The sequence below is a fragment of the Oncorhynchus masou genome, chromosome 7 (assembly GCF_036934945.1).
Source record: "Oncorhynchus masou masou isolate Uvic2021 chromosome 7, UVic_Omas_1.1, whole genome shotgun sequence".
Classification (NCBI taxonomy): domain Eukaryota; kingdom Metazoa; phylum Chordata; class Actinopteri; order Salmoniformes; family Salmonidae; genus Oncorhynchus; species Oncorhynchus masou.
In genome coordinates, this window is record NC_088218.1 from 11,514,140 (window position 1) to 11,540,764 (window position 26,625).

The 26,625-nt window shown below is 43.5% G+C and overlaps 2 protein-coding genes and 1 long non-coding RNA gene across 3 annotated transcripts in view; 2 read left to right on the top strand and 1 right to left on the bottom strand.

Annotated features, from left to right (window-relative positions):
- The window catches only part of LOC135543290 (tetraspanin-7-like), a 50,069-nt gene extending 30,261 nt beyond the window's left edge, over positions 1-19,808 (top strand). Inside the window, exons 2-8 of the mRNA XM_064970447.1 lie at positions 11,867-12,055; positions 14,372-14,446; positions 14,684-14,779; positions 14,993-15,148; positions 15,225-15,308; positions 16,325-16,406; positions 18,034-19,808. Coding sequence (XP_064826519.1) covers positions 11,867-12,055; positions 14,372-14,446; positions 14,684-14,779; positions 14,993-15,148; positions 15,225-15,308; positions 16,325-16,393 — 669 coding nt within the window. The 3' untranslated portion in view covers positions 16,394-16,406; positions 18,034-19,808. The remainder of the gene's footprint in view (positions 1-11,866; positions 12,056-14,371; positions 14,447-14,683; positions 14,780-14,992; positions 15,149-15,224; positions 15,309-16,324; positions 16,407-18,033) is intronic.
- On the bottom strand, positions 2,141-3,004 carry LOC135543009 (uncharacterized). The gene is made up of 2 exons (XR_010456168.1): positions 2,890-3,004; positions 2,141-2,656 (listed from the first exon to the last, which is right to left on the bottom strand). It is a non-coding gene; the product is annotated as an uncharacterized LOC135543009 (long non-coding RNA).
- Positions 19,809-20,729: 921 nt separating the features above from the next.
- LOC135543291 (mid1-interacting protein 1-B-like) lies at positions 20,730-22,416 on the top strand. Its single transcript, XM_064970448.1, has 2 exons — positions 20,730-20,915; positions 21,119-22,416. The coding sequence occupies exon 2, from the start codon at positions 21,447-21,449 to the stop codon at positions 21,918-21,920; it is 474 nt and encodes a 157-aa protein (XP_064826520.1). The 5' UTR covers positions 20,730-20,915; positions 21,119-21,446; the 3' UTR covers positions 21,921-22,416.
- Positions 22,417-26,625: the final 4,209 nt, after the last annotated feature.

Consider the following 26,625-nt stretch of genomic DNA (forward strand, 5'->3'; position numbering starts at 1 on the left):
ATTTGTAAGAGGATAGATTAGGGACGGGGAGATAGGGAAAGGTATTTTGTAGGTTGACGGGGAGGGAAGATGCTCCCCTGAGGTTTTGTTTGGGGTTTATGTTTAGTTTAATTAGTTTAATTAAAATACCATTATTTGAGTATATATGTAAATTATGAGTTGTAAAGAATGAATGGTATTGAAGATAATAAATACATTTTTATTAAAAAAATAGGCTGTAATTAGGTTTCACGTTCCATTGTCATTTGATTCATTCATTAAAAACATGAGTAACCACCACGCTGCATTTCGGTCCGACTTTCTTGCTACAAACGAAGAACGCCGTTACAAGTGCCTTGCGAAAGTATTCGGCCCCCTTGAACTTTGCGACCTTTTGCCACATTTCAGGCATCAAACTTAAAGATATAAAACTATATATTTTTGTGAAGAATCAACAACAAGTGTGACACAGTCATGAAGTGGAACGACATTTATTGGATATTTCAAACTTTTTTAACAAATCAAAAACTGAAAAATTGAGCGTGCAAAATTATTCAGCCCCTTTACTTTCAGTGCAGCAAACTCTCTCCAGAAGTTCAGTGAGGATCTCTGAATGATCCAATGTTGACCTAAATGACTAATGATGATAAATACAATCCACCTGTGTGTAATCAAGTCTCCGTATAAATGCACCTGCACTGTGATAGTCTCAGAGGTCCGTTAAAAGCGCAGAGAGCATCATGAAGAACAAGGAACACACCAGGCAGGTCCGAGATACTGTTGTGAAGAAGTTTAAAGCCGGATTTGGATACAAAAAGATTTCCCAAGCTTTAAACATCCCAAGGAGCACTGTGCAAGCGATAATATTGAAATGGAAGGAGTATCAGACCACTGCAAATCTACCAAGACCTGGCCGTCCCTCTAAACTTTCAGCTCATACAAGGAGAAGACTGATCAGAGATGCAGCCAAGAGGCCCATGATCACTCTGGATAAACTGCAGAGATCTACAGCTGAGGTGGGAGACTCTGTCCATAGGACAACAATCAGTCGTACATTGCACAAATCTGGCCTTTATGGAAGAGTGGCAAGAAGAAAGCCATTTCTTAAAGATATCCATAAAAAGTGTTGTTTAAAGTTTGCCACAAGCCACCTTGGAGACACACCAAACATGTGGAAGAAGGTGCTCTGGTCAGATGAAACCAAAATTGAACTTTTTGGCAACAATGCAAAATGTTATGTTTGGCGTAAAAGCAACACAGCTCATCACCGTGAACACACCATCCCCACTGTCAAACATGGTGGTGGCAGCATCATGGTTTGGGCCTGCTTTTCTTCAGCAGGGACAGGGAAGATGGTTAAAATTGATGGGAAGATGGATGGAGCCAAATACAGGACCATTCTGGAAGAAAACCTGAAGGAGTCTGCAAAAGACCTGAGACTGGGACGGAGATTTGTCTTCCAACAAGACAATGATCCAAAACATAAAGCAAAATCTACAATGGAATGGTTCAAAAATAAACATATCCAGGTGTTAGAATGGCCAAGTCAAAGTCCAGACCTGAATCCAATCGAGAATCTGTGGAAAGAACTGAAAACTGCTGTTCACAAATGCTCTCCATCTAACCTCACTGAGCTTGAGCTGTTTTGCAAGGAGGAATGGGAAAAAATTTCAGTCTCTCGATGTGCAAAACTGATAGAGACATATCCCAAGCGACTTACAGCTGTAATCGCAGCAAAAGGTGGCGCTACAAAGTATTAACTTAATTAAGGGGGCTGAATAATTTTGCACGCCCAATTTTTCAGTTTTTGAATTGTTAAATAAGTTTGAAATATCCAATAAATGTCATTCCACTTCATGATTGTGTCCCACTTGTTGTTGATTCTTCACAAAAAAATACAGTTTTATATCTTTATGTTTGAAGCCTGAAATGTGGCAAAAGGTCGCAAAGTTCAAGGGGGCCGAATACTTGCGCAAGGCACTGTATTTCTTCATGTGGGCTGTCAGTTATGCAACATAACATTTCTTGAACACCACATTGGAGTTTCAATAAAACGCAGTCAGATGTCAAGATTTCTGTAACAGAATTCAGATTGGGGTTTCATTTTCACTCTGATTCTAGTCCCTCTTCAATCCCCCCAATCCTAAAGTAAACAAATAAATAACAACAACAAAAACCATTTTATTTGAACAAGATTCAACGATAAGAGCCTGGCTTTGAGCGCCCATAGAACAACAGTACCTTTGATCATGTCTCTGCTAAGGGGAGAAGGAGGGGTGCGCTTCCCCTTTGAAATCTAAAGTGCTTTTTTCATTTCTACATCACCCTCCCTGCCAATTCTCCCGCTCTGCCATCCAGTGAGCGACTGTTCTGGGGACACACTGAGTCCCTGTATCTCCCACAGCTTCTTTTGTCTGTCTGGTTTGATTGTAGCCGTGTTGTTTTTAAAGGAAAAAGGCTAGATGAGGGTGTGAGCCAGATGAGCGGCTTGTTAAAAGGTGCTCTGTTGTTGTTGGTGGTTTCCTCCAGGCATCATTAATGTGCTGTGTATAATCTGTCAGGAAGTGGCTCAGTGTTGTTTAGATGGCTCCTAGGGGAGGCTGGAGTGTGACTGTAGTCCTGCTGTGAGTGGCTGGAATCCTATAGGGAACATAGGGGTGTGGCTCCCCCTGCTTCCCTGCTCCAGGAACATCCGGATCCAAAGAAACAGAGCAGAACCAAACAGAGAAGAGCAGAAAAGAACAGAACAAAGCACAACAGAGCTGAACAGAACAGAACAGGGCTGAACAGAGCAAAACAGAACAGAGCAAAACAGAGCAGCAATTCCTGTTGATGCAACACCAAAGCAAACACAAGTGCCTTGCTTGGCTTTCAGATACAGAATAATAATGATCCAAGAGGGTCTCCTACCTAAATGCCTTACATGTGTGTCTCTTCATCATGTTCCCGCAGCTCACAGTGGCACAGCATAAAGGTGCGATGTCGTCTCATGTTTGCATGAGCGTCAGTGCACCTGCCAGGGCAGATGGTCAGACCGTTAGTCAGGCCTCTGCCCCAGCCCCCTCATTTATACATAGAGGCACCTCCAATCACAGTCCCTGCCCAGTGGTGGTGGATGACGTGTGTTTCCTCTTACACAATGTGAAGCGTCTAGTCTGAGCATCTGGAAAAGCTCTCTAAATCTAATCAATTATTCACTATTGTTTGGTGACAAATCTCTTTCTGTTAGTGTTTTTCTGTGGATGTATCACTGAGACAGTCTTTTGAGGAGTCAGGAGAGTGCTAGAAGAGAGCAATAAGTAAGACAATCAAAACATGTTGAACAGTTGTTGCTGTCGGCCCAATACCTCAGCTCCAGGACAGGATTCTGACACCTCTACGTATCACACTATGAGATGTGGAAGTGAAATCATACGAGAGTACATATCGTGCCACCTCAGTTCTTGGAAGTCTAGTCCTGTCTAGAAAGGTTTGGGGTGAGTTGTGGATCTTTTCAAGCTAGCTCAGCCAACTAGGCCGCTACATTACATTTCAGCTACATCAAGTGTCTCTGGATATGAGCAATCCTGACATCAAAAACATTTAGAGCTCAACCTTCAGTGGCAACTCTGCTTGGAACAACGTCATGACATAAAAATCCCCAACTGTTCATCCTAATCTGTCTGAGGAGTTGTCATGGTGCTCTTATTTCTAGTTCCTTTCTTGTTCTGTATATTAATAACAGCCACAAATGGTTTGCTATCAACCAGATGTATTGGGACTGCATACGGGTGCTGGTAGCTTGCCAAGAAATATTACCTCGAACCCATCGTCAGTAAAAAACAGCATGTGGTTGTACCACTATCTTCACAAACCTCATTTTGTATTTCTGCGAGGCCGGCAGCTGCAGCGATAGACGGATGAGGAGAATGTCCGGAGGGAAAATTGTCATAGCTGACGAATTCCATTACCTCTGTCAGGCTGTGTGAAGACTCCAATCTGGTGTTGAAATGAAACTAGCTTCTGTGCACCATCCGCGACGGACTCTGATAAAAGTGGCTTACTTTAACAGACTGGGAACTTCAGTGTTTATAGGTAAAGTGGCTGACTTACCTATTCCTACTCTGAAACCCCTAGTTCACTCAAAGTCAAAATCAACATAGGCTACATACAGTACATCACATTGTAAAGGGACTTTGTCATCTAGGATTGTGTTCATTTGTGTTTCAGATGTTGAATTTATTGCTACTGTAACCGAAACACGTGCAGTGTAACTAACTGGCAATAAAGGGTTGAAACCCTATGACCATGTCTCATGACTGTGGTGTAACGTCACAGCTGAGATAATATACAGTACACATAAATACTTAAACACATAGCCCTGCTGAGTTAACTGAGGCCAATATGGTTGCCGACTGCAACACACCCCACAGGGCCTCTGCTTCATGTTAGCCGGGGCTCTTTTTGTCAGTCCCCTCACACACGCACGCGCACGCACACACACACACACACACACACACACACACACACACACACACACACACACACACACACACACACACACACACACACACACACACACACACACACACACCCTCTCCCCTTAATCCCTACTGCCTAGGATGGTACCCCCTGCTGATGGAGCATGTAGGGGAGGGAAGCCCCTCGCTTGCTACAGCAGATGGCTCCATGAATCATTCATAGTGTCACGTTGAATAAGACATGAACACTGTAGAGGAGAGGAAACTGGGGACAGGGGAATGGTACATTACAGGGAAATTAACCTACCGCTGCTCCCAGACATTACTAGAAAAGGAATGGTGGATGGGCAACACTTCCGGCGCCGACAGAGATGGCCGCCTCGCTTCGCGTTCCTAGGAAACTATGCAGTATTTTTTTGTTTTTTATGTGTTATTTCTTACAATGCTACCACAGTTTTATTACATACAGTCGGGAGGAACTATTGGATATAAGAGCAACGTCAACTCACCAACATTACTACCAGGAATACGACTTTCCCGAAGCGGATCCTCTGTTTGGGCCTACCACCCAGGACAATGGATTGGATCCCAGCCGGCGACCCAAAACAACGATGCAGTAGAAGCTGCAGACGGAGCGGTCTTCTGGTCAGGCTCCGTAGTGTACATAGTACGTACATAGTACCCGAGCATACTACTAGCTCCCGAGCATACTACTAGCCAATGTCCAGTCTCTTGACAACAAGGTAGACGAAATCCAAGCAAGAGTTGCCTTCCAGAGAGACATCAGAGACTGTAACGTTCTTTGTTTCATGGAAACATGGCTCACTCGAGACACACTATCTGAGTCGGTACAGCCACCTGGTTTCTTCACGCATCACGCCGACAGAAACAAGCATCTCTCTGGTAAGAAGAAGGGCGGGGGTGTATGCCTTATGATTAACGAGACATGGTGTGATCATAACAACATACAGGAACTCAAGTCCTTTTGTTCACCTGACTTAGAATTTCTCACAATTAAATGCCGACCGCATTATCTACCAAGAGAATTATCTTCGATCATAATCACAGCCGTGTATATTCCCCCCAAGCGGACACATCGATGGCCCTGAAAGAACTTCATTCGACTCTATGTAAACTGGAAACCACATATCCTGAGGCTGCATTTATTGTAGCTGGGGATTTTAACAAGGTTAATCTGAAAACAAGGCTCCCCAAATTCTATCAGCATATTGATTGTCCTACCAGGGCTGGCAAAACACTAGATCACTGTTATTCTAACTTCCGCAACGCATATAAGGCCCTCCCCCGCCCTCCCTTCGGAAAAGCTGACCACGACTCCATTTTGTTGCTTCCAGCCTATAGACAGAAACTAAAACAGGAAGCACCCGCACTCAGATCTGTTCAACGCTGGTCCGACCAATCGGATTCCATGCTTCAAGATTGCTTCGATCACGTGGACTGGGATATGTTCCGCATAACGTCGAACAACAACATTGACGAATACGCTGATTTGGTGAGCGAGTTTATTAGCAAGTGCACCGGTGATGTTGTACCCACAGCGTCTATTAAAACATTCCCCAACCAGAAACCGTGGTTTGATGGCAGCATTCGCGCAAAACTGAAAGTGCGAACCACTGCTTTTAATCAGGGCAAGGTGACCGGAAACATGACCGAATACAAACAGTGTAGCTATTTCCTCCGCAAGGCAATCAAACAAGCTAAGCGTCAGTATAGAGACAAAGTGGAATCGCAATTCAACGGCTCAGACACGAGAGGTATGTGGCAGGGTCTACAGTCAATCACGGACTACAAAAGAAAACCAGCCCCGTCGCGGACCACGATGCCTTGCTCCCAGACAGACTTTGAGGACAATACAGTGCCACTGCCACGGCCCGCTACCAAAACCTGCGGGATCCTCAACACGGGGTCCCCACAAGGGTGCGTTCTCAGCTCTCTCCTGTACTCCCTGTTCACCCACGACTGCGTGGCCATGCAAGCCTCCAACTCAATCATCAAGTTTGCAGACGACACTACAGTGGTAGGCTTGATTACAAACAACGATGAGACGGCCTACAGGGAGGAGGTGAGGGCCCTCGGAGTGTGGTGTCAGGAAAATAACCTCACACTCAATGTCAACAAAACAAAGGAGATGATCGTGGACTTCAGGAAACAGCAGAGGGAGCAGCCCCCTATCTACATTGACAGGGACAGTAGTGGAGAGGGTAGTAAGTTTTAAGTTCCTTGGCGTACACATCACGAACAAACTGAATGGGTCCACCCACACAGACAGCGTAGTGATGAAGGCGCAGCAGCACCTCTTCAACCTGAGGAGGCTGAAGAAATTCGGCTTGTCACCAAAAACACTCACAAACTTTTACAGATGCACAATCGAGAGCATCCTGTCGGGCTGTATCACTGTCTGGTATGGCAGCTACTCCGGCCACAACAGCAATGCTCTCCAGAGGGTAGTGAGGTCTGCACAATGCATCACCGGGTGCAAACTACCTGCCCTCCAGGACACCTACACCACCCGATGTCACAGGAAGGCCATAAAGATCATCAAGGACAATAACCACCCGAGCCACTGCCTGTTCACCCCGCTATCATCCAGAAGGCGAGGTCAGTACAGGTACATCAAAGCGGGGACCGAGAGACTGAAAAACAGCTTCTATTTCAAGGCCATCAGACTGTTAAACAGCCATCACTAACATTGAGTGGCTGCTGCCAACATACTGACTCAACATTAGCCACTTTAAAAATGGAAAAATTGATGTAATCAATTTATCACTAGCCACTTTATATAATGCTTACATACCCTACATTTCTCATCTCATATGTATATACTGTACTCTATACCATCTCCTGCATATTGCCTATGCTGTTCGGGTATCACTTATTCATATATTTTTATGTTCATATTCGTATTCTTTCCTTTACACTTGTGTGTATAAGGTAGTTGTTGTGAAATTGTTAGGTTATATTACTTGTTGATATTACTGCATGGTCGGAACTAGAAGCACAAGCATTTAGCTACACTCGCATTAACATCTGCTAACCATGTGTATGTGACAAATAAATTTGATTTGATTTTGATTTGAGATGGGGACAGCCAGAACTCACTCATATGCTATCTCTCATATGTGTTCTACAGCGCTGTCTAAGTGTCTTGCTACATGTCAGACAGTGACTCATCTCTCACTCTCTTTAATCTCTCTCTCTCTCTTCTATCTCGCACTAAATACACTCTCTCTTCCCTCCCTTTGTCTTCCTCTCTTTCGTGCTTTGTTTCTCACTCCATCTCTGTCTCTCTCTCTCTCTCCCCCATCTCAATCTCTCTCTCTTTCTCTCCCCCATCTCACTCTCTCTCTCTCCCCCATCTCACTCTCTCTCCCCCATCTCCCCATCTCTCTCTCTCCCCCATCTCCCCATCTCTCTCTCTCTCTCTCTCTCTCTCTCTCTCTCCCATCTCCCCATCTCTCTCTCTCTCTCCCCCATCTCCCCATCTCACTCTCTCTCTCCCCTCCTTCTCCCCATCTCACTCTCTCTCTCTCCCCCATCTCCCCACCTCACTCTCTCTCTCTCCCCCATCTCACTCTCTCTCTCCCCCATCTCTCCATCTCACTCTCTCGCTCTCTCCCATCTCACTCTCTCTCTCTCCCCCCATCTCCCCATCTCTCTCTCTCTCTCTCTCTCTCTCTCCCTGTGTCTGTGTCTGACTCACTCCATCTGTCAGAGTGTTGCTGTTCCTTCTGATGCTGTGTTCATGGGTAATCAGGCAGACAGAAAGGGAGGGAGACAGACAGACAGACAGGGAGGGAGACAGACAGGGAGGGAGGGAGGCAGGCAGGGAGGAAGGGAGGCAGGCAAGTAGACAGGGAGGGATGGAGCCAGGGAGGGAGGGAGAACGGCAGACCGGGAGGAGGCAGGCAGGCTGCTCTGTATGTGTCAACAGGCCTCCGTCGCACAACCAGCGCCAGACATGCTCAGAATCACAACAACATTTCCCAACGCATGGTGGCTACAGGGAAGTGACACTTCCCAAATGACACCCTATTCCCTATATATATTTTGACCAGAGCCCTATGGGAAGTGCACGATGTAGGGAATAGGGTGCCATTTAGGATGCAGAGGCTGTGCCACTGCTCGAGGTAGATGTTGCCCTTTACCACAGATCTAGGATCAGATCTCCCTAACTCCTATCCTAAGCTTAACCATCAGGGGAATGACAAAATATCTGACCCTGTATCAGTGGTTAGGTAACCTTTTTCCATGTGCTTCCTCTTTGCCGTGTTCATTGTCATGTTAACCATGAGGCATAGCAATGATAAGGGAATTCTCTGCTGCTGTTCTGTGGGGGTTAGACACATATTGGTTTGGGGCGGCAGGTAGCCTGGTGGTTAGAGTGTTGGACTAGCTAGATCAAATCCCTGAGCTGACAAGGTAAAAAAATTGGTTGTTCTGCCCCTGAACAAGGCAGTTAACCCACTGTTCCTAGGCTGTCATTGTAAATAATAATTTGTTCTGAACATTTTGAATAGGCTGATATTTATGGCAGAGCACTGGTGGGCAAAGATTCTTATGATACTGTGTTCAGGTGAGATAAGATAAGCATATTTAGTTATGGTTGAGGGCAGGGGTGATGCCATTGCTATGCTAGTAAGGGACGACTAGCCGCCTTAACAATGAAGAAAACCTTGACCCAACCCTGCGAACTGCTAACTGGTTTTACAAAGAAAGGAACTCCAGTTATTGTCATTTTAGATGTAATCCTGATTCCTGATCTTCCCTACCACACATATGTTAATTAAGGACTAAAATATGCATATATTAATAATAATGGAGAGATAGAGAGAGGAACTCCATGGAGTACCCAGTCCTTGAGTGGAACCCCTGCTTTGAACAAGGACCACAAATCCCCAAGGTGAATACATTAACCCACTTTTCACTCCACATTAATTTAATGATATGGAGGAGGAGATTCATTTTTTTATTTTTTATTTTTGTTTTAGATTCTGTCTCTCACAGTTGAAGTGTACCTAAGATAAAAAATTACAGACCTCTACATGCTTTGTAAGTAAGAAAACCTGCAAAATCGGCAGTTTATCAAATACTTGTTCTCCCCACTGTATCTGTCATGTTTTTTGTGTATGTGCATATGTGGGGCTCCCGGCGCAGCCGTCTAAGGCACTGCAGCTCAGTACTAGAGGTGTCACTACAGACCCTGGTTCAATTCCAGACTGTATCACCATGGGCTGTGATTGGGAGTCCCATAGGGTGGCGCACCATTGGCCCAGCGTTGTCCGGGTTAGGGTTTTGTCGGGGTAGGCCGTCATCGTAAATAAGAATTTGTTCTTAACTGACTTGCCATGTTAAAGAAAAAAATATAATTTACCAGGTACATGTTGAGGTTAGATAGTACCAGTAGTAGCCTACCTTTCTAGACCCACAATCTCTCACTGTTCAAAACAGTTTGTATGATTTTGTTCCTCATCAAAGGGAATGGCATCTTCTCCTCTGGACAGGTGGACGTGCCACTGCTGTTTTCCTGCAGCTGTTCTTGTCTAATGATGTTCTGTATTATGTCAATCTGTATTATGTTTCATGTTGTGTGTTGGACCCCAGGAAGAGTAGCTGCTGCTTTTGCAACAGCTAATTGGGGATCCTAATAAAATATCAAATACCAAATTCCAGTCTTTACCAATAACCACAGCACCATCTGCTGGTTCAAGAACACACTACTAGAGGGCTCTCCACAGAATTGTCTGGTGCACACAATTATTTATTTATACACTAGATGACTGATAGGGGGCGCTGTGTTGGCACTCCCTCACTGTTGTGAAACACATTTTCGAAGCAATAGAAATGCATGTATTACTGTGTACATTTGTTTTTGCCTCGTTTATTCTGTTACAGACACATTTATGCATACTATTATATTATGTGAGCTAAACATAAAATAACAATATATGAAAACATTTTCCTTAAAGTATCATTTGTTTTATTACTAATGTTATTGTCCCCACTTCAACAAAAAAAGACTTAAATGCATGTTCTTGAAACATTTAACTGAAATGCAGTAGCATCCCATTTATTCCTATGGAGGACTGGTCCTACTGGGGAGTGCCAATATGGCCGACAGGTGGCTTCAAAGCCTCTCAATGGCCAATACATAGAAATCACAATCCAGGGTTTATATACATCATTGGGTGCACATAATAAGCACTAGTAGAAACACACAAATATAACAAAACAACATAAAAGAATGGGAAGATGGTTTTGTATGATGCACTGACAAAATGCATCATAACCCAGGGTTAGAGCCAAGATGGAGGTACGGATGCTTCAACACAGCGTCCCCTATTAGTCATCTAGTGTTTATATCACAGAGAGAGCAAAGTGTTCAGTCTACAGCGACTAATGCATGCTGGTGTTGGGTAGGCTTTTGGAAGGCCTGCCTTCACCCAGTCACTCTTTTCACGCCACTTCGATACAAAGTGATTTTCATAGTAGGTTAGGAGAGCATTTTCGCTAAACCTAACCCTAACCAATTTCCTAACCTTAACCTCATTTCCTAACCTTAACCTCTCCTGACCCGCTACATTAATTATCCTAACCTGTGGCGTAAGTTCTACTAACCTTCTATGAAAAAAAATGTTTTTCACCTTATGAATATGGAGTTTTTCCTGGTCACGACACATGGTCAGGAACCAGTCATCATTCATGAGTAGGGCCAAAGATGGTGGAAAAATCAAGATATCCCATAAAGGCTGTTTGCCATTGAAACAAATGTTCACAGTTCCCATCTACTTAATGGAATTGGTATTTGTTTCATTGACCCATTGTTGACATTGTTCCAAAATGTTTTGCTTGTCGGCACTTATGTTTTTACGATATGTATCTTTCAAAATACAGAAATCATCATACGGTATGATTTCTGTATTTTGAAAGTGAAATATCTTGAAAACTTGACAGCAGCTGGGTCTGGTCTACTTAGTAAATATTGTTATTTTTAACCAGAAAGAGGAGCCTATAAAATATCTCGCTTTCTCTTCTGTCTCATGAGCCATGCAGTGAGGATTCAGTTTCTTTCATTGGGTGGCAGCAAAGAGCTATCTCCAGTGCCACTAACATCATCATAGTAGATCGGCAGTGTATCATTTACAGTGTTATCAATGGTTTATTTCACAGAGAAATTGACTGGTTTTATGGACGACTGCTTAAACAGACCACTGACATTTCATATCATAAGAACATGTCATTTCGCATGAAGCTGTGATGTTTGTGTTACAGTTGGTCCACCGATCATCTCTATGGGTCTGAAACCTCCAGTGATGCCCTTGATGACATTTTAGTGACAGGGCTCTAATGCTCTATCACCTTCTCTCACCCCTCTCTCTCTCTCTCGCTCTCTCTTTCTCTATGTCCAGATCACGGGGGTGATCCTCTTAGCTGTGGGACTATGGGGAAAGTTTATGCTAGGTGCGTACATATCTATCATCGCTGACAGCTCCACCAACGCTCCTTATGTTCTCATCGGCACCGGAACATGCATCATCGTGTTCGGACTGTTTGGATGCTTCGCTACCTGCCGCGGGAGCCCATGGATGCTCAAGCTGGTGAGAGCTAGGAGAAGTTGGTGAGAGCTAGGAGAAGTTGGTGAGAGCTAGGAGAAGTTGGTGAGAGCTAGGAGAAGTTGATGAGCGCTAGGAGAAGTTGATGAGCGCTAGGAGAAGTTGGTGAGCGCTAGGAGAAGTTGGTGAGGGCTAGGAGAAGTTGGTGAGAGCTAGGAGAAGTTGGTGAGAGCTGGGAGAAGTTGGTGAGAGCTAGGAGAAGTTGATGAGAGCTAGGAGAAGTTGGTGAGCGCTAGGAGAAGTTGATGAAGGATAGGAGAAGTTGATGAGAGCTAGGAGAAGTTGATGAGAGCTTGGATAAGTTGATGAAAGCTAGGAGACGTTGGTGAGAGCTAGGAGAAGTTGATGAGAGCTATGAGAAGTTGGAGAAGTTGATGAGAGCTAGGATAATATAATGAGAGCGAGGAGAAGTTGGTGAGAGCTGGGAGAAGTTGATGAGAGCTAGGAGAAGTTGATGAGAGCTAGGAGAAGTTGATGAGAGCTAGGATAATATTATGAGAGCTAGGAGAAGTTGGTGAGAGCTAGGATAATATGATGAGAGCTAGGAGAAGTTGATGAGAGCTGGGATAATTATGAGAGCTAGTTGATGAGAGCTAGGAGAAGTTGATGAGAGCTAGGATAATATTATGAGAGCTAGGATAATATTATGAGAGCTAGGAGAAGTTGGTGAGAGCTAGGAGAAGTTGATGAGAGCTAGGATAATATTATGAGAGCTAGGAGAAGTTGATGAGAGCTAGGATAATATTATGAGAGCTAGGAGAAGTTGATGAGAGCTAGGATAATATTATGAGAGCTAGGATAATATTATGAGAGCTAGGAGAAGTTGATGAGAGCTAGGATAATATTATGAGAGCTAGGAGAAGTTGATGAGAGCTAGGATAATATTATGAGAGCTAGGAGAAGTTGATGAGAGCTAGGATAATATTATGAGAGCTAGGAGAAGTTGATGAGAGCTAGGATAATATTATGAGAGCTAGGAGAAGTTGGTGAGAGCTAGGAGAAGTTGATGAGAGCTAGGATAATATTATGAGAGCTAGGAGAGTTGATGAGAGCTAGGATAATGATGAGAGCTAGGATAATATTATGAGAGAGCTAGGAGAAGTTGATGAGAGCTAGGATAATATTATGAGAGCTAGGAGAAGTTGATGAGAGCTAGGATAATATTATGAGAGCTAGGAGAAGTTGATGAGAGCTAGGAAAAGTTGATGAGAGCTAGGAAAAGTTGATGAGAGCTAGGATAATATTATGAGAGCTAGGATAATATTATGAGAGCTAGGATAATATTATGAGAGCTAGGAGAAGTTGATGAGAGCTAGGAAAAGTTGATGAGAGCTAGGATAATATTATGAGAGCTAGGATAATATTATGAGAGCTAGGAGAAGTTGATGAGAGCTAGGAGAAGTTGATGAGAGCTAGGAGAAGTTGATGAGAGCTAGGATAATATTATGAGAGCTAGGATAATATTATGAGAGCTAGGAGAAGTTGATGAGAGCTAGGATAATATTATGAGAGCTAGGATAATATTATGAGAGCTAGGAGAAGTTGATGAGAGCTAGGATAATATTATGAGAGCTAGGAGAAGTTGATGAGAGCTAGGAGAAGTTGATGAGAGCTAGGATAATATTATGAGAGCTGGGAGAAGTTGGGGAGAGCTGGGAGAAGTTGGGGAGAGCTAGGAGAAGTTGATGAGAGCTATGAGAAGTTGGAAAAGTTGATGAGAACTAGGATAATATTATGAGAGCTAGGAGAAGTTGGTGAGAGCTAGGATAATATTATGAGAGCTAGGAGAAGTTGATGAGAGCTATGAGAAGTTGATGACTGCTAGGAGAAGTTGGTGAGAGCTAGGAGAAGTTGGTGAGAGCTAGGAGAAGTTGGTGAGAGCTAGGATAAGTTGGTGAGAGCTAGGATAAGTTGGTGAGAGCTAGGAGAAGTTGGTGAGCGCTAGGAGAAGTTGATGAGAGCTAGGAGAAGTTGTCATCCGAACAACTCAAATTTGTCTATTTCTTCCCACTGGGGAAGAAACAGAATTCAACATCTGTTCCACATTTGTTCAAAGTAATATCATTGAAATGACGTGGAAACAATGTTAATTCAACCAGTGTGTGCCCAGTGGGTTTGTTTCTGTCTTTGTTTCGTTTTTGATTTCTTTGCTTCTAAAAATGTCTTCCTTTCCTACTGTCAGTCAACGTTCCTTGCAGTGTTTTGAGAATCTTATCGTGAGCAAAGGGTGAGAAAGTCTGCAAAATATACACAGTAACTCAGTGGCCGTTTTGTGGCGCCCTGTGTGCCCTCTCTCTGCAGTATGCCATGTTCCTGTCCCTGATCTTCCTGGCAGAGCTTGTGGCTGGCATCTCCGGCTTTGTCTTTCGTCATGAGGTAGGTGGCCCTGCCATACCTGCCTCTGGCACTCACCCACAGGATCATGAGTACCCACCCACTTGGCATAGATGTCAATTCAACGTCTATTCCACGTTAGTTCAACGTAATTATGTTGAACTGACGTGGAAACAATGTTGATTCAACCAGTGTGTGCCCAGTGGGCAGAATTCATCAGTCAGAGTGTCCATCTGTTCACAACAGGAACACAACAAGAACTTTGTGTGTGTGTTCCAGATAAAGGGAACCTTCCAGAGGACCTTCAGTGAGGCAGTGAAGAACTACAATTCCCAGGACGAGAGGAGCCTGGCTGTGGACAATGTGCAGCGCAGTGTGAGTGACGGTCATTTTGACAGCCAAATTAGGGTTGTGATTAAAAACGGACTGTGATAAATCTCTCTCTCTCTCCAACCTCCCTTTCTCTTGCTCTCTCCATCTCTCTCTCTCTCCCCTCACTCTCCATCCCTCTCTCTCTCCCCTCACTCTCCATCCCTCTCTCGCTCTCTCTCCCTCTCCATCTCTCTCCATCCCCCTCTCTCCCTCCAGTTGAAATGCTGTGGTGTGTTGAACTACACCAGCTGGTTGTCCAGTATCTGGTTCCCTAACAATGGCATCCCACCCAGCTGCTGTGCCAGCATCTCTGACTGTAACGCTTCTGACCTGCACAATGTCACCATAGCCCCCAGCAAGGTCCACCAGCAGGTCAGACACACACACGGACAGACAGACACACACCGTACACACTGACAAACACACTCACTTGTCTTGTCTTCTACAGGGCTGTTATGATCTGGTGACTGACTTCATTGAGACTAACATGGGGATCATTGCTGGAGTGACATTTGGAATAGCTGTCTCACAAGTAAGTAATAGTATAGGCCAGCTGTTCTTCCACTCTCCGTGTGTGTGTGTGTGTGTGAGCGTGCGCCCAGTGCAGGTTAATAATGATTACACATGGCTGGGGTGATGTTCACCGCTGCTCCTTCAGACCCAATCAGCTAGTCCGCCACTCAGAGCCTGTTCCATCACACACATACCATTCAGGCGCGCCTCGGGAACTATTATGCAGACCAGAGTACAGGAGCACACACACACACTCTCCATCCCTCTCGCTTTTCCACATATGCATACAGACACACGCACACTCTCTCTCTCTCCCCTAGCTCCTTCTCTCTCCATTTCTCCTCTCTCTCCCTCTCTCCTCATTTCTCCTCTCCCTCCTTCGCTCTCTCCTCATTTCTCCTCTCTCTCTTTCTCTCACTCTACTCTGCGCGAGTGTGGTCGTTACCTCCTGCTCGGGCTGACATGCTCGATTAGCCCCACAGTGCCGCTCGTCGTCACAGCGACCCCCTCCATTACCCTTAATGGGCCTGGGGGAGGTAGGTAGAGAGAGTGAGAGTGTGTGTGTGTCTCCGTGGACGCTGTGACCTGCGACGGCCTGCTCTTCTGCAGTCCCGAGCCCATTAATTGCACCGTAAACGTTATGGAGGGAAGCGGCGAGGGGAGAAGGAGGGGTGGCAGAGAGAGATCAATGACACCTCTTAGAGGAGCAGCCACCCCTTTAATGTATCTTATCCCTATCCGTCCTCTCTTCCTTCCCTGATCTCTCCTCTCCTCCTTCCCTGATCCCTCCTTGGCCCTCCATCCCCTGGCAATGAGGATGGAGGAAGAGGGGGAGGGTGGAGGGAAGAGGGGAAGGGTGGAGGGAAGAGGGGGAGGGTGGAGGGACGAGGGGGACGATGGAGAGAAGACAGGACCTCTAAGAGAGATGATTTATTGTGTGCTGTTGGAACTGACTCATTTTCATCACCACCCCCTCTCTTTTTCTCTCCCACTCTCTCTCTCTCTCTCTCTCTCTCTCTCTCTCTCTCTCTCCAGTCAATTGGTATGCTGTTGGCATGCTGTCTGTCGAGGCTTATCACTGCCAACCAATATGAGATGGTGTAGCAGTGAGGTGCAGGTGAGTCTGACACACACACAAATACTTTATTTGAATCCACCAATCAAATTTACAAAACAAGGATCCAAACATGTCAAAGGTCCCTGTATACATGACACTCAAGGGTACAGAAAGCACATCCTTCTCCAAACAGCTAGGCTGCCCATGACAGCTGAAACAGAGCAGTACCTAGCCAATTGCTTTGCCCTAGTTTTTGTCAGGCCTGCAATCTGGAGGCCACACACTGCAAGCCTGTGTACGTGGCCGAGACTCCCAAATATCAGCCCCACCAGCTTGCACCTCCACCCCAGGCTGTCCCAGCATGCCACGAGGGGCTGGTATTTAAGCAGCTTCTCAGTAAAGGCCTGCTCCATGTAGCCATCCAATGAGCAGCCCACTTCCAAAACAAACACCTCCCCCTGGTCTCTCCCCACAACAACAACATCTGGCACACAGGAAAAACGTCATCAATATCAAATGAGCTTCCATCACACAAGACTGTTTATGCATGCGTGCTGTTGGTGAGACCACTTGTCCCACCTCGCTGGCTATCAGGTCAACAAGACGGTCATGTCTAGCAATGTATAAATCCTTGTATGATCCCCAGCGATTCACAACATGGGCAATGGACTCCATTTCATTTGACTCATGTAGAATACAAAATGGGTCATTATCTGCAGGGTACCAGAGTGTTACACACACACACACACACACACGCTTGTGTAGTGCTATTTGTCTCTGTGACTAAGTGCAATGCATCCAGTGTAATAAGGGGTTGTGTCACAGACCTCCATGGCTGGAACCCCTACAGCCCCCTGCAAGTCACAGTCAAACACACACACACACACACACACACAATTGTGATCTCACTATGCAAGGTGGTTATCGCTAGCTCACACCTTCCCAGTAGGCCCCTCTAATTGGCCGTCCCCGACTGTGCTGCTGTGGATTATAAATAAAACTGTTTGGCTCACAATTAAACACTCTGATTTATACCGTGTTGGCAGGGCTGTGTGGTGTGATTATGCCTTAAAGAGTTAGAATCCCCCACTTCTCCCCCCTATGACACACTGGCTTAACCTCATAGGATTTAGCCTCATAGGGTTTAGTCTGATAGTGTTTAGCCTGCTAATGTTTAGCCTGCTAGCGGTTAGCATGGCCGAGCTTCACCAGAGCGTCATTGTCAATTCAAAGCTTGCAGAAACTGTTACTGGCTCCTATCCACCAGACACTGGTTGGCTGTTTTGTCACTTCAGAAGCCTCAGGGCTCTAAATAGACCAGAAGCCTGGCACTGGAGGCTCCGGGAGGGTTAACCGACAGACTGCGTTCTACAGGTGCAGAGAGAGAGAGAGGCATTTAGGCTTCTTACACACATCACAGTCCAAAGGCTCCGCTCATTACAGCAGACAAATGGCTATCCCTCTGGCTGTGTGGCGGCCCTGCAGAGACTTCTCAGGGAGATCTGTCTTCCAAAAGCTTCAGGTGACAAGTTCCAAAAGAGAGGATCCCCTCGTTGTCACTGATTATGGGTGGAGGTGATGGTGTTTTCAGGGAATGTAGTCACACATGCGCAGAGACACACGTACACACACAATCATGTTGAGTCTCTCTGTGATTGTCGGCAGCTTTGTTCTTGTTTCCTTCCAGGGAGACCAGGAGGAGGAGAGAGTACACGTCACCTTGGAAACTGTGGAGGAACACACCCAAACGCTCCATTCTTACTTTTCCACTCCTTATCTTTCTTACTTTATCACTCTCGTTTTCTCTCTTTCATCTCTTTGAACACATTCCTTAATATGCCACCATGCCATAATTAAAAATGTTACCTTTCAAGACCTTAATTCTTCTAAAATGAATGGTTGTCGATTAGCACCTGCCTCAGCCATATGCTCTGATCCAGGCATGCCATGCCTAATTCAAACAGTACCAATCTTCACTTACACAAGTTGACAATATTCCTAAGAAATTGCCTTGATGCAACATAGCAGTGGAACGAAGAGCTATCTTCCCCAGTCTAAATTTCCTGAAAATCATTTTAGAGATGCCATCAGAATTTCTAATATGAGGTTTTTGAAAGAAACTTGAGCTCACTCAGAAGGGACTGAGTCTCTCTAACTGACACACACACACACATGCATACACACACACACACCGTCTGCTTTTTGCTGCTACATGGACTACAGTAAACCTACATCCTGCTTCTAATGACTATCACTCTAAATGACCTTGTGCAAGTTGCTCTCTGTGGATGTGTATTTGTGATGCGTTTAGATCCTCTGTATTCAGTCCTGTACTTGGTGATCTCTGCCACTCCCTCCCCTGTGCCTTCTGTCTGTCAGTCATAATCAGTTATAATGTTGTTTTGTTGTTGTAATATTTCATTTCATTTTAAAAGTCTTAACTAGTCATGTGTGTTTCTATAACAGTAGTCTGAGACACAGACATTTTTCTGGTTTAAACCCCAGTTTTGGTGTTCAAAAGTTTTTACACATTCACCTTCTGCTTGAGATCCCACTCTATTTGACTATCCTTGTCCATTCTCCAGCACATCCAGTTCTCTCCTCTCTCTCCACCGCCACACCCCAGTACATTCGGTTCCAACACCCTCCCCCCTGACTGACGCATATTGCTGCACAAACTAGAGTTTCACTGAGTCAGCACTGCTTTCTGATGATGAGAGAAGACTATTCTACTTCCTGTCTTTTGTCGTTGCCGTTTGCTTCTCACTATATGGGATTGGTAGACAGAGAGAGAGCCAACTGGGCACAGACTGGTTGAATCAACGTTGTTTCCACGTCATTTGTGGAATAGACGATGAATTAATGTCTGTCCAGTGATAGAAAGAGAGAGATTCATTCTCAGTGGCAGGACTTGAGGTGTTCGAGCTCGATTTGGTCTGTCATTGCTCTGGCTTGGAACAATCAAATGAAATACCACTTTTTGAAGATTTGCCACTTTTGTGTATTACTTAAATGGAGAATCAGTAATATGACAGCAACCTCTTAGGTGGTAATGACTGTAGGAATACTACGCTTTAGCGAGGGCCTGGGGGTAGAATGGAGTGGGGCAGACCACTGAGGTCACTGACAGTGTTACTGGTTTCATTCCACTGTCATGTGAGTACAGAAAACTGGTTCCAAGATTCTATTTCTGTAATTACTAGGATTCTTTTAGATTTTTGTTGTTTGTTTTTGGGGTTTTGAGCATTCTGAAGTAGCTCTGTGTTTTCGGGGATCAGTATACAACCAATGTACATGATCAATTTATCTCTCAATCCAAAATTGGACAGATGAAATAAGACTGTATAAAAAACAAAGAGAACGTTTTAAAATGCATCACCAGCTAGCATGCCAACAAATGTATGTTGATATTGTGAACAATTGTGGTCTTGAATCTATGAATAAAATGGTCATTACATCGTTTCAGTTGTGAGCTTCTGTTGTGAGATATTTACTCGCTCTTTTGTTTCTAGAACCGAGTATTTTTGTTGTTGTCGATAATAAGGTGGGTAGTTAATCGTCATTAATTAATTCTGCCCCTGATAGATCCAATATAATTTACAGGTAGCAATAATATTTTTTACCCCACGGTGTCACTATCACATCTATGAAAAACGTATTCGCGATCCCGTCTAGAAAGGGTGTTCGTGAGGCAGGTTTGACCATAGAATTAGCTATTAGAATAATTTAATTAGAGTAATTTAATAGGGTTTTTATGGGCTTGACTGTAAAAAAAAAATACGAACAAGAACAACATCAAATGAAATCCTTACCGTTTGTTACAATGTAACGTATTCACACAATGGACATCCGTATTCGTGATCATGAATCTGATACAGCATAAACAACTAACTACTTTGTTGATAGTGTATACATTGTTAAAATTGTCACGAGTACACCTACTACTTAAAGTGTTTTTGTTTGGCAGGAATGACGCAACCCCCGCCTGAATTAAATTCCTGCTTCAACACGTCGCCAGCTTCCTCAGATGAGCCTGCTCTATTCCACAACCCAAATTGCATAATTATGATTCCTTCCTCGCCTCAGTATTTCTTTGAAAGGATGTCATTTGAGGCCCTCAATTCAAACGTACACGAGCCCTGGTTTTACTAAAACTGTGAAAGCAAGTTTGTCACAGTACACATTTGAGTCATCAGTATTGAAGTGACATTGTTATTTTCTTCATAATCTCTCCAAAGAGGAAATATGGAAGGAAGGTAAAGATTGGTGTTTTTGTTGAAGGAAGTAAACATGTTCTAACCGTGAGTTGACTTGGCAGAAAATCAGCGGGGTGTGTGAGAGACCGGCTAAAATCTGATTGGCTGAAAACGGAGTTACCGCTTGTGGGCTGACACAAGTACGCCACTCTGCATCTCACCGTCCTCCTGCTGGTGCTGAGGATTTATTAAGCTAGCAAGCTGCAATCGGTCGCTTTGCTCACAAGCTGTCAAATTAAGACTTTATGCCTTCCACAGAAGTTTAACAGGTGAAGTGGTTATTCGGAAAAATACCAGGGACGATAACATCACGGTGAGTTTGTACTGCTTGAGCTAAATTTGTTCTCCACATATGGCTAGCTAGCTAATGTTAGCTGTTAATTCAGTGAGTTGAGAACGGAAGCATCTATTGGCCAATGTGACGATTTCTTAATTTTTGGTAGGCCTACTATGCAACTAATGTTACGAATATAACGTTACTTGAAGTAACTAACCGTATGGTGTCTCTTATTTCAGGTCGTGCATCCAGTTACTTTAGCCTGAGGGGAAACATTCGACTGAGACAGATCCGGGAACGCCCTTAGAAAAAAGACACTTGTTAGTCAATTAGTGAGTAACGTTAGGTAGTACAGTTCTCACAAGGCAGGCAAGACGTTTGAGAAGTCTGGACGTTTCTCGGACTGAGTAAGCTTTTGCAGCAGCTAAATTTGTAATTGTAATCCGATAAAGAGCATTAGCTAGTTAGCTTGCTAAGGTTGATTTCAGACTGACAGAGTAAAACTGCATTATCATCGGTGACGCGAGGTAACTAGATTGTCTGCACGCGGTCAGGTTTCTCGCAAAAATGATGCACATTTCGGATTCGTACAATCAAAAGAATTCATTGTTCAACGCAATGAACCGATTTATTGGTGCTGTGAATAACATGGATCAGACGGTGATGGTTCCTAGTCTGCTAAGAGACGTGCCTCTAGACGAGGAAGAAGAGGTGAAAACTATATCACCGATTAGGACCGCTAGCAATGGGTCAACCACCTATTTCCAGGACGGGGACATGTACAATTACTATGTGCTATTAAAATCGATCAGGAATGACATCGAATGGGGGGTCCTACAAGCCGACGACAGGCGGAAAGAAAAAATGGGGGTGACCGCGTTGGACATATCCAGAATAGAATCCGATGATGATGATTTGGAGAAACAATTTCATTATCATTTGACCGGACTACACACGGTTCTGTCCAAGCTTACCCGGAAAGCAAACACCCTCACGAACAGGTACAATCAGGAGATTGGAATAAGGGGCTGTGGACTGTGACTACTAGAAAGTTGAGTGTGTCAGACCATAACGTCAAAAGTCATTCGTGAACAGTGGAATTGGGGGTGGGGTGTGTGTCCTAGTGAATCGTTTGTATTTATTCCCACAGTGGGAATAAATACATGTAACCTACTAGACGTGTTTCATATTCATTGTTAATCATTTCCCATCTACTGTTTGAAGGATTGTTTGCACTAAGTCTTGTGTATTAACGGATTATTGTATGGATGGTCTGTCCACCTTAACAATTTTTGTTGTTGATTGGGCAACATTGCATAATGCCTACTGACAGTGATTTCATATGTTATGGTAGCAATGAGTCATTGCCATACCATTGACTAAATCATATGCTTGATGAACTGGAATCAAATGATAATCATTTTGAATTTGAGTGATTCCAAGAGATTAATACCAACTGTAAACATTTATTATTTAAGCACCATTTTATTTTTCTATAGAAATGACGGCTCGGCGATTAAACACCTGCTTATTGTTATGTTGTGATCAGTTTATTTGACACAGTCACTGGTTTATTGAGAGGTACACAACTTCGGCGTGATAGTTTTGTGACTTGATTAAACAGTAAGATTGTGATATAGAAAGTCACCACCCCCTTTCAAAATGTTCACCTTTTGTTGCCTTACAGCCTGAAATGTAAACACATGTATTTAGACTTTTCCCAGCTTTATTTACACACCATAACCCACAACATCCAAGTGAATCTTTCTCTTCTAAACTCAATGTAAAACAGTAAAATACCCTATTTGGATAAGTGAACCCCCACCCCCCACCCCTTACAAATGCAAACTTGTTTTCCATCTGTGATCCACTTTAGGACTTTGATCACTTCAGAATAAAAACAGTTTTTTTATAGAGGACTCCACTGCTCAGTAGTGCAATTCAAAGCAAAGAGTCCACTATGGTAGGAAAGGTACTATCAAAACATCCATGAGATAAAATTGTGAAAAGGCACAAGTCGGGCTGGATATAAAAATATTTCAAAGGCTTTGTCCCTTGGAGCACAGTTAAGACCATTATTATTTGTTTTTATTTAACTGTTAGTTTACCAGGTAAGTTGACTGAGAACACATTCCCATTTACAGCAACGACCTGGGGAATAGTTACAGGGGAGAGGAGGGGGATGAATGAGCCTATTGTAAGCTATTAACAAGTGGTTAAGGTGTATGGCACCACCCAGACCCCGCATAGATCAGGTCATCCCTCCAAACTGGAAGACCGGGCAAGGAGGAGACTGATCAGAGAGGCTACCAAGAAGTCATTGGCGACTTTGAAGGAGTTTCAGGCCTTTATGGCAAAGACTGGTCAATGTGTGCATGTGCCCACTATCACAAGCGCTCTACAAATCTGACCTCTATGGGAGGGTGGTAAGAAGAAAAAACCCATTTCAAGTCTCGTTTGAGCTTTGCCAAAAAGCACACTGTAGATTCTGAGGCAAAGTGGAAAAAGATGCTGTGGTCAAATGAGACCAAATTGAACTTTTTGGTCTGAATGCAAAAATATATGTCTGGAGAAAACCCAATACATCTTTCCACCCAAAGAACGCCATGCCAACAGTAAAGAACACCATGCCTCTACAGTAAAGAACACCATGCCCTACAGTAAAGAACACCATGCCTACAGTAAAGAACACCATGCCTACAGTAAAGAACACCATGCCTACAGTAAAGAACATCATGTCTAAAGTAAAGAACACCATGCCTACAGTAAAGAACACCATGCCTACAGTAAAGAACACCATGCCTACAGTAAAGAACACCATGTCTACAGTAAAGAACATCATGTCTAAAGTAAAGAACAGTAAAGAACACCATGCCTACAGTAAAGAACACCATGCCTACAGTAAAGAACACCATGCCTACAGTAAAGAACACCATATCTACAGTAAAGAACACCATGTCTACAGTAAAGAACACCATATCTACAGTAAAGAACATCATGTCTACAGTAAAACACTGTCTACAGTAAAGAACACCATGCCTACAGTAAAACACTATGTCTACAGTAAAGAACACCATGCCTACAGTAAAACACCATGTTTACAGTAAAACACACCATGTCTACAGTAAAGCACATCATGTCTAAAGTAAAGAACAGTAAAGAACACCATGCCTACAGTAAAGAACACCATGTCTACAGTAAAGAACACCATGCCTACAGTAAAGAACACCATGCCTACAGTAAAGAACACCATGTCTACAGTAAAGAACACCATGCCTACAGTAAAGAACACCATGCCTACAGTAAAGAACACCATGCCTACAGTAAAGAACACCATGCCTACAGTAAAGAACACCATGCATACAGTAAAGAACACCATGTCTACAGTAAAGAACATCATGTCTAAAGTAAAGAACAGTAAAGAACACCATGCCAACAGTAAAGAACACCATGCCTACAGTAAAGAACACCATGCCTACAGTAAAGAACACCATATCTACAGTAAAGAACACTATCTACAGTAAAGAACATGTCTACAGTAAAACACTGTCTACAGTAAAGAACACCATGCCTACAGTAAAACACTATGTCTACAGTAAAGAACACCATGCCTACAGTAAAACACCATGTTTACAGTAAAACACACCATGTCTACAGTAAAGCACATCATGTCTAAAGTAAAGAACAGTAAAGAACACCATGCCTACAGTAAAGAACACCATGTCTACAGTAAAACACCATGTCTACAGTAAAGAACACCATGCCTACAGTAAAACACTATGTCTACAGTAAAGAACACCATGCCTACAGTAAAGAACACCATGCCTACAGTAAAGAACACCATGCCTACAGTAAAGAACACCATGCCTACAGTAAAGAACACCATGTCTACAGTAAAGAACACCATATCTACAGTAAAGAACATGTCTACAGTAAAACACTATGTCTACAGTAAAGAACACCATGCCTACAGTAAAGAACACCATGCCTACAGTAAAACACCATGTCTACAGTAAAAACACCATGTCTACAGTAAAGAACACCATGTCTACAGTAAAGAACACCATGTCTACAGTAAAACACTATGTCTACAGTAAAACACTATGTCTACAGTAAAACACCATGTCTACAGTAAAGAACACCATGCCTGCAGTAAAGAACACCATGTCTACAGTAAAACACCATGCCTACAGTAAAGAACACCATGTGTACAGTAAAGAACACCATGTGTACAGTAAAGAACACCATGTGTACAGTAAAGAACACCATGTGTACAGTAAAGAACACCATGTGTACAGTAAAGAACACCATGTCTACAGTAAAGAACACCATGCCTACAGTAAAGAACACCATGCCTACAGTAAAGAACACCATATCTACAGTAAAGAACACCATGTCTACAGTAAAGAACACCATATCTACAGTAAAGAACACCATATCTACAGTAAAGAACATGTCTACAGTAAAACACTGTCTACAGTAAAGAACACCATGCCTACAGTAAAACACTATGTCTACAGTAAAGAACACCATGCCTACAGTAAAGAACACCATGTCTACAGTAAAACACCATGTCTACAGTAAAACACCATGTCTACAGTAAAGAACACCATGTCTACAGTAAAGAACACCATATCTACAGTAAATAACACCATGTCTACAGTAAAACACCATGCCTACAGTAAAACACTGTCTACAGTAAAGAACACCATGCCTACAGTAAAACACCATGTCTACAGTAAAACACCATGTCTACAGTAAAGAACACCATGTCTACAGTAAAGAACACCATATCTACAGTAAAGAACACCATATCTACAGTAAAGAACATGTCTACAGTAAAACACTATGTCTACAGTAAAAACACCATGTCTACAGTAAAGAACACCATATCTACAGTAAAGAACACCATGCCTACAGTAAAACACCATGTCTACAGTAAAGAACACCATGTCTACAGTAAAGAACACCATGTCTACAGTAAAGAACACCATGTCTACAGTAAAACACCATGTCTACAGTAAAACACCATGTCTACAGTAAAGAACACCATGCCTACAGTAAAACACTATGTCTACAGTAAAGAACACCATGTCTACAGTAAAGAACACCATGCCTACAGTAAAGAACACCATGCCTACAGTAAAACACTATGTCTACAGTAAAGAACACAATGTCTACAGTAAAACACCATGTCTACAGTAAAACACCATGTCTACAGTAAAGAACACCATGTCTACAGTAAAGAACACCATGTCTACAGTAAAGAACACCATGCCTACAGTAAAACACGGTGGTGGCAGCATCCCATTGTGGAGATGTTTCTCTTCAGCAGGGTCAGGATAGAAGGGAAAATGGTCAGTGCAAAATACCGATAGATTCTTGAGGAGAACTGACTGCCCTCTGCCAGGAAGTTGAAAATGGGAAGATGGTTCACTTTTCAACATGACAATGACCCAAAGCACACTGCCAAAGCAACCGTACAGTGGCTGAAGGACAAGAAGGTGAATGTCCTTGAGTGCCTAGTCAGAGCCCCGACCTAAATCTCATTGAGAATCTGTGGAATGACTTGAAGAGTGCAGTCCATAAACGGTCACCATGCAATTTGACTGACCTTCAACAATTCTACAAGGAAGAATGGGCAAGTATTGCACAGTCAAGGTGTGCAAAGTTATTAGAGACATATTCAAAGAGACTCATGACTAATTCAAACAAAAGGTGGTTCAACCAACTCTGTTCATTTATT

Excerpts from the sequence above, each read along its gene's own strand:
- LOC135543291 (XM_064970448.1), top strand. The coding sequence starts at position 21,447 with ATGATGCACATTTCGGATTCGTACAATCAAAAGAATTCATTGTTCAAC.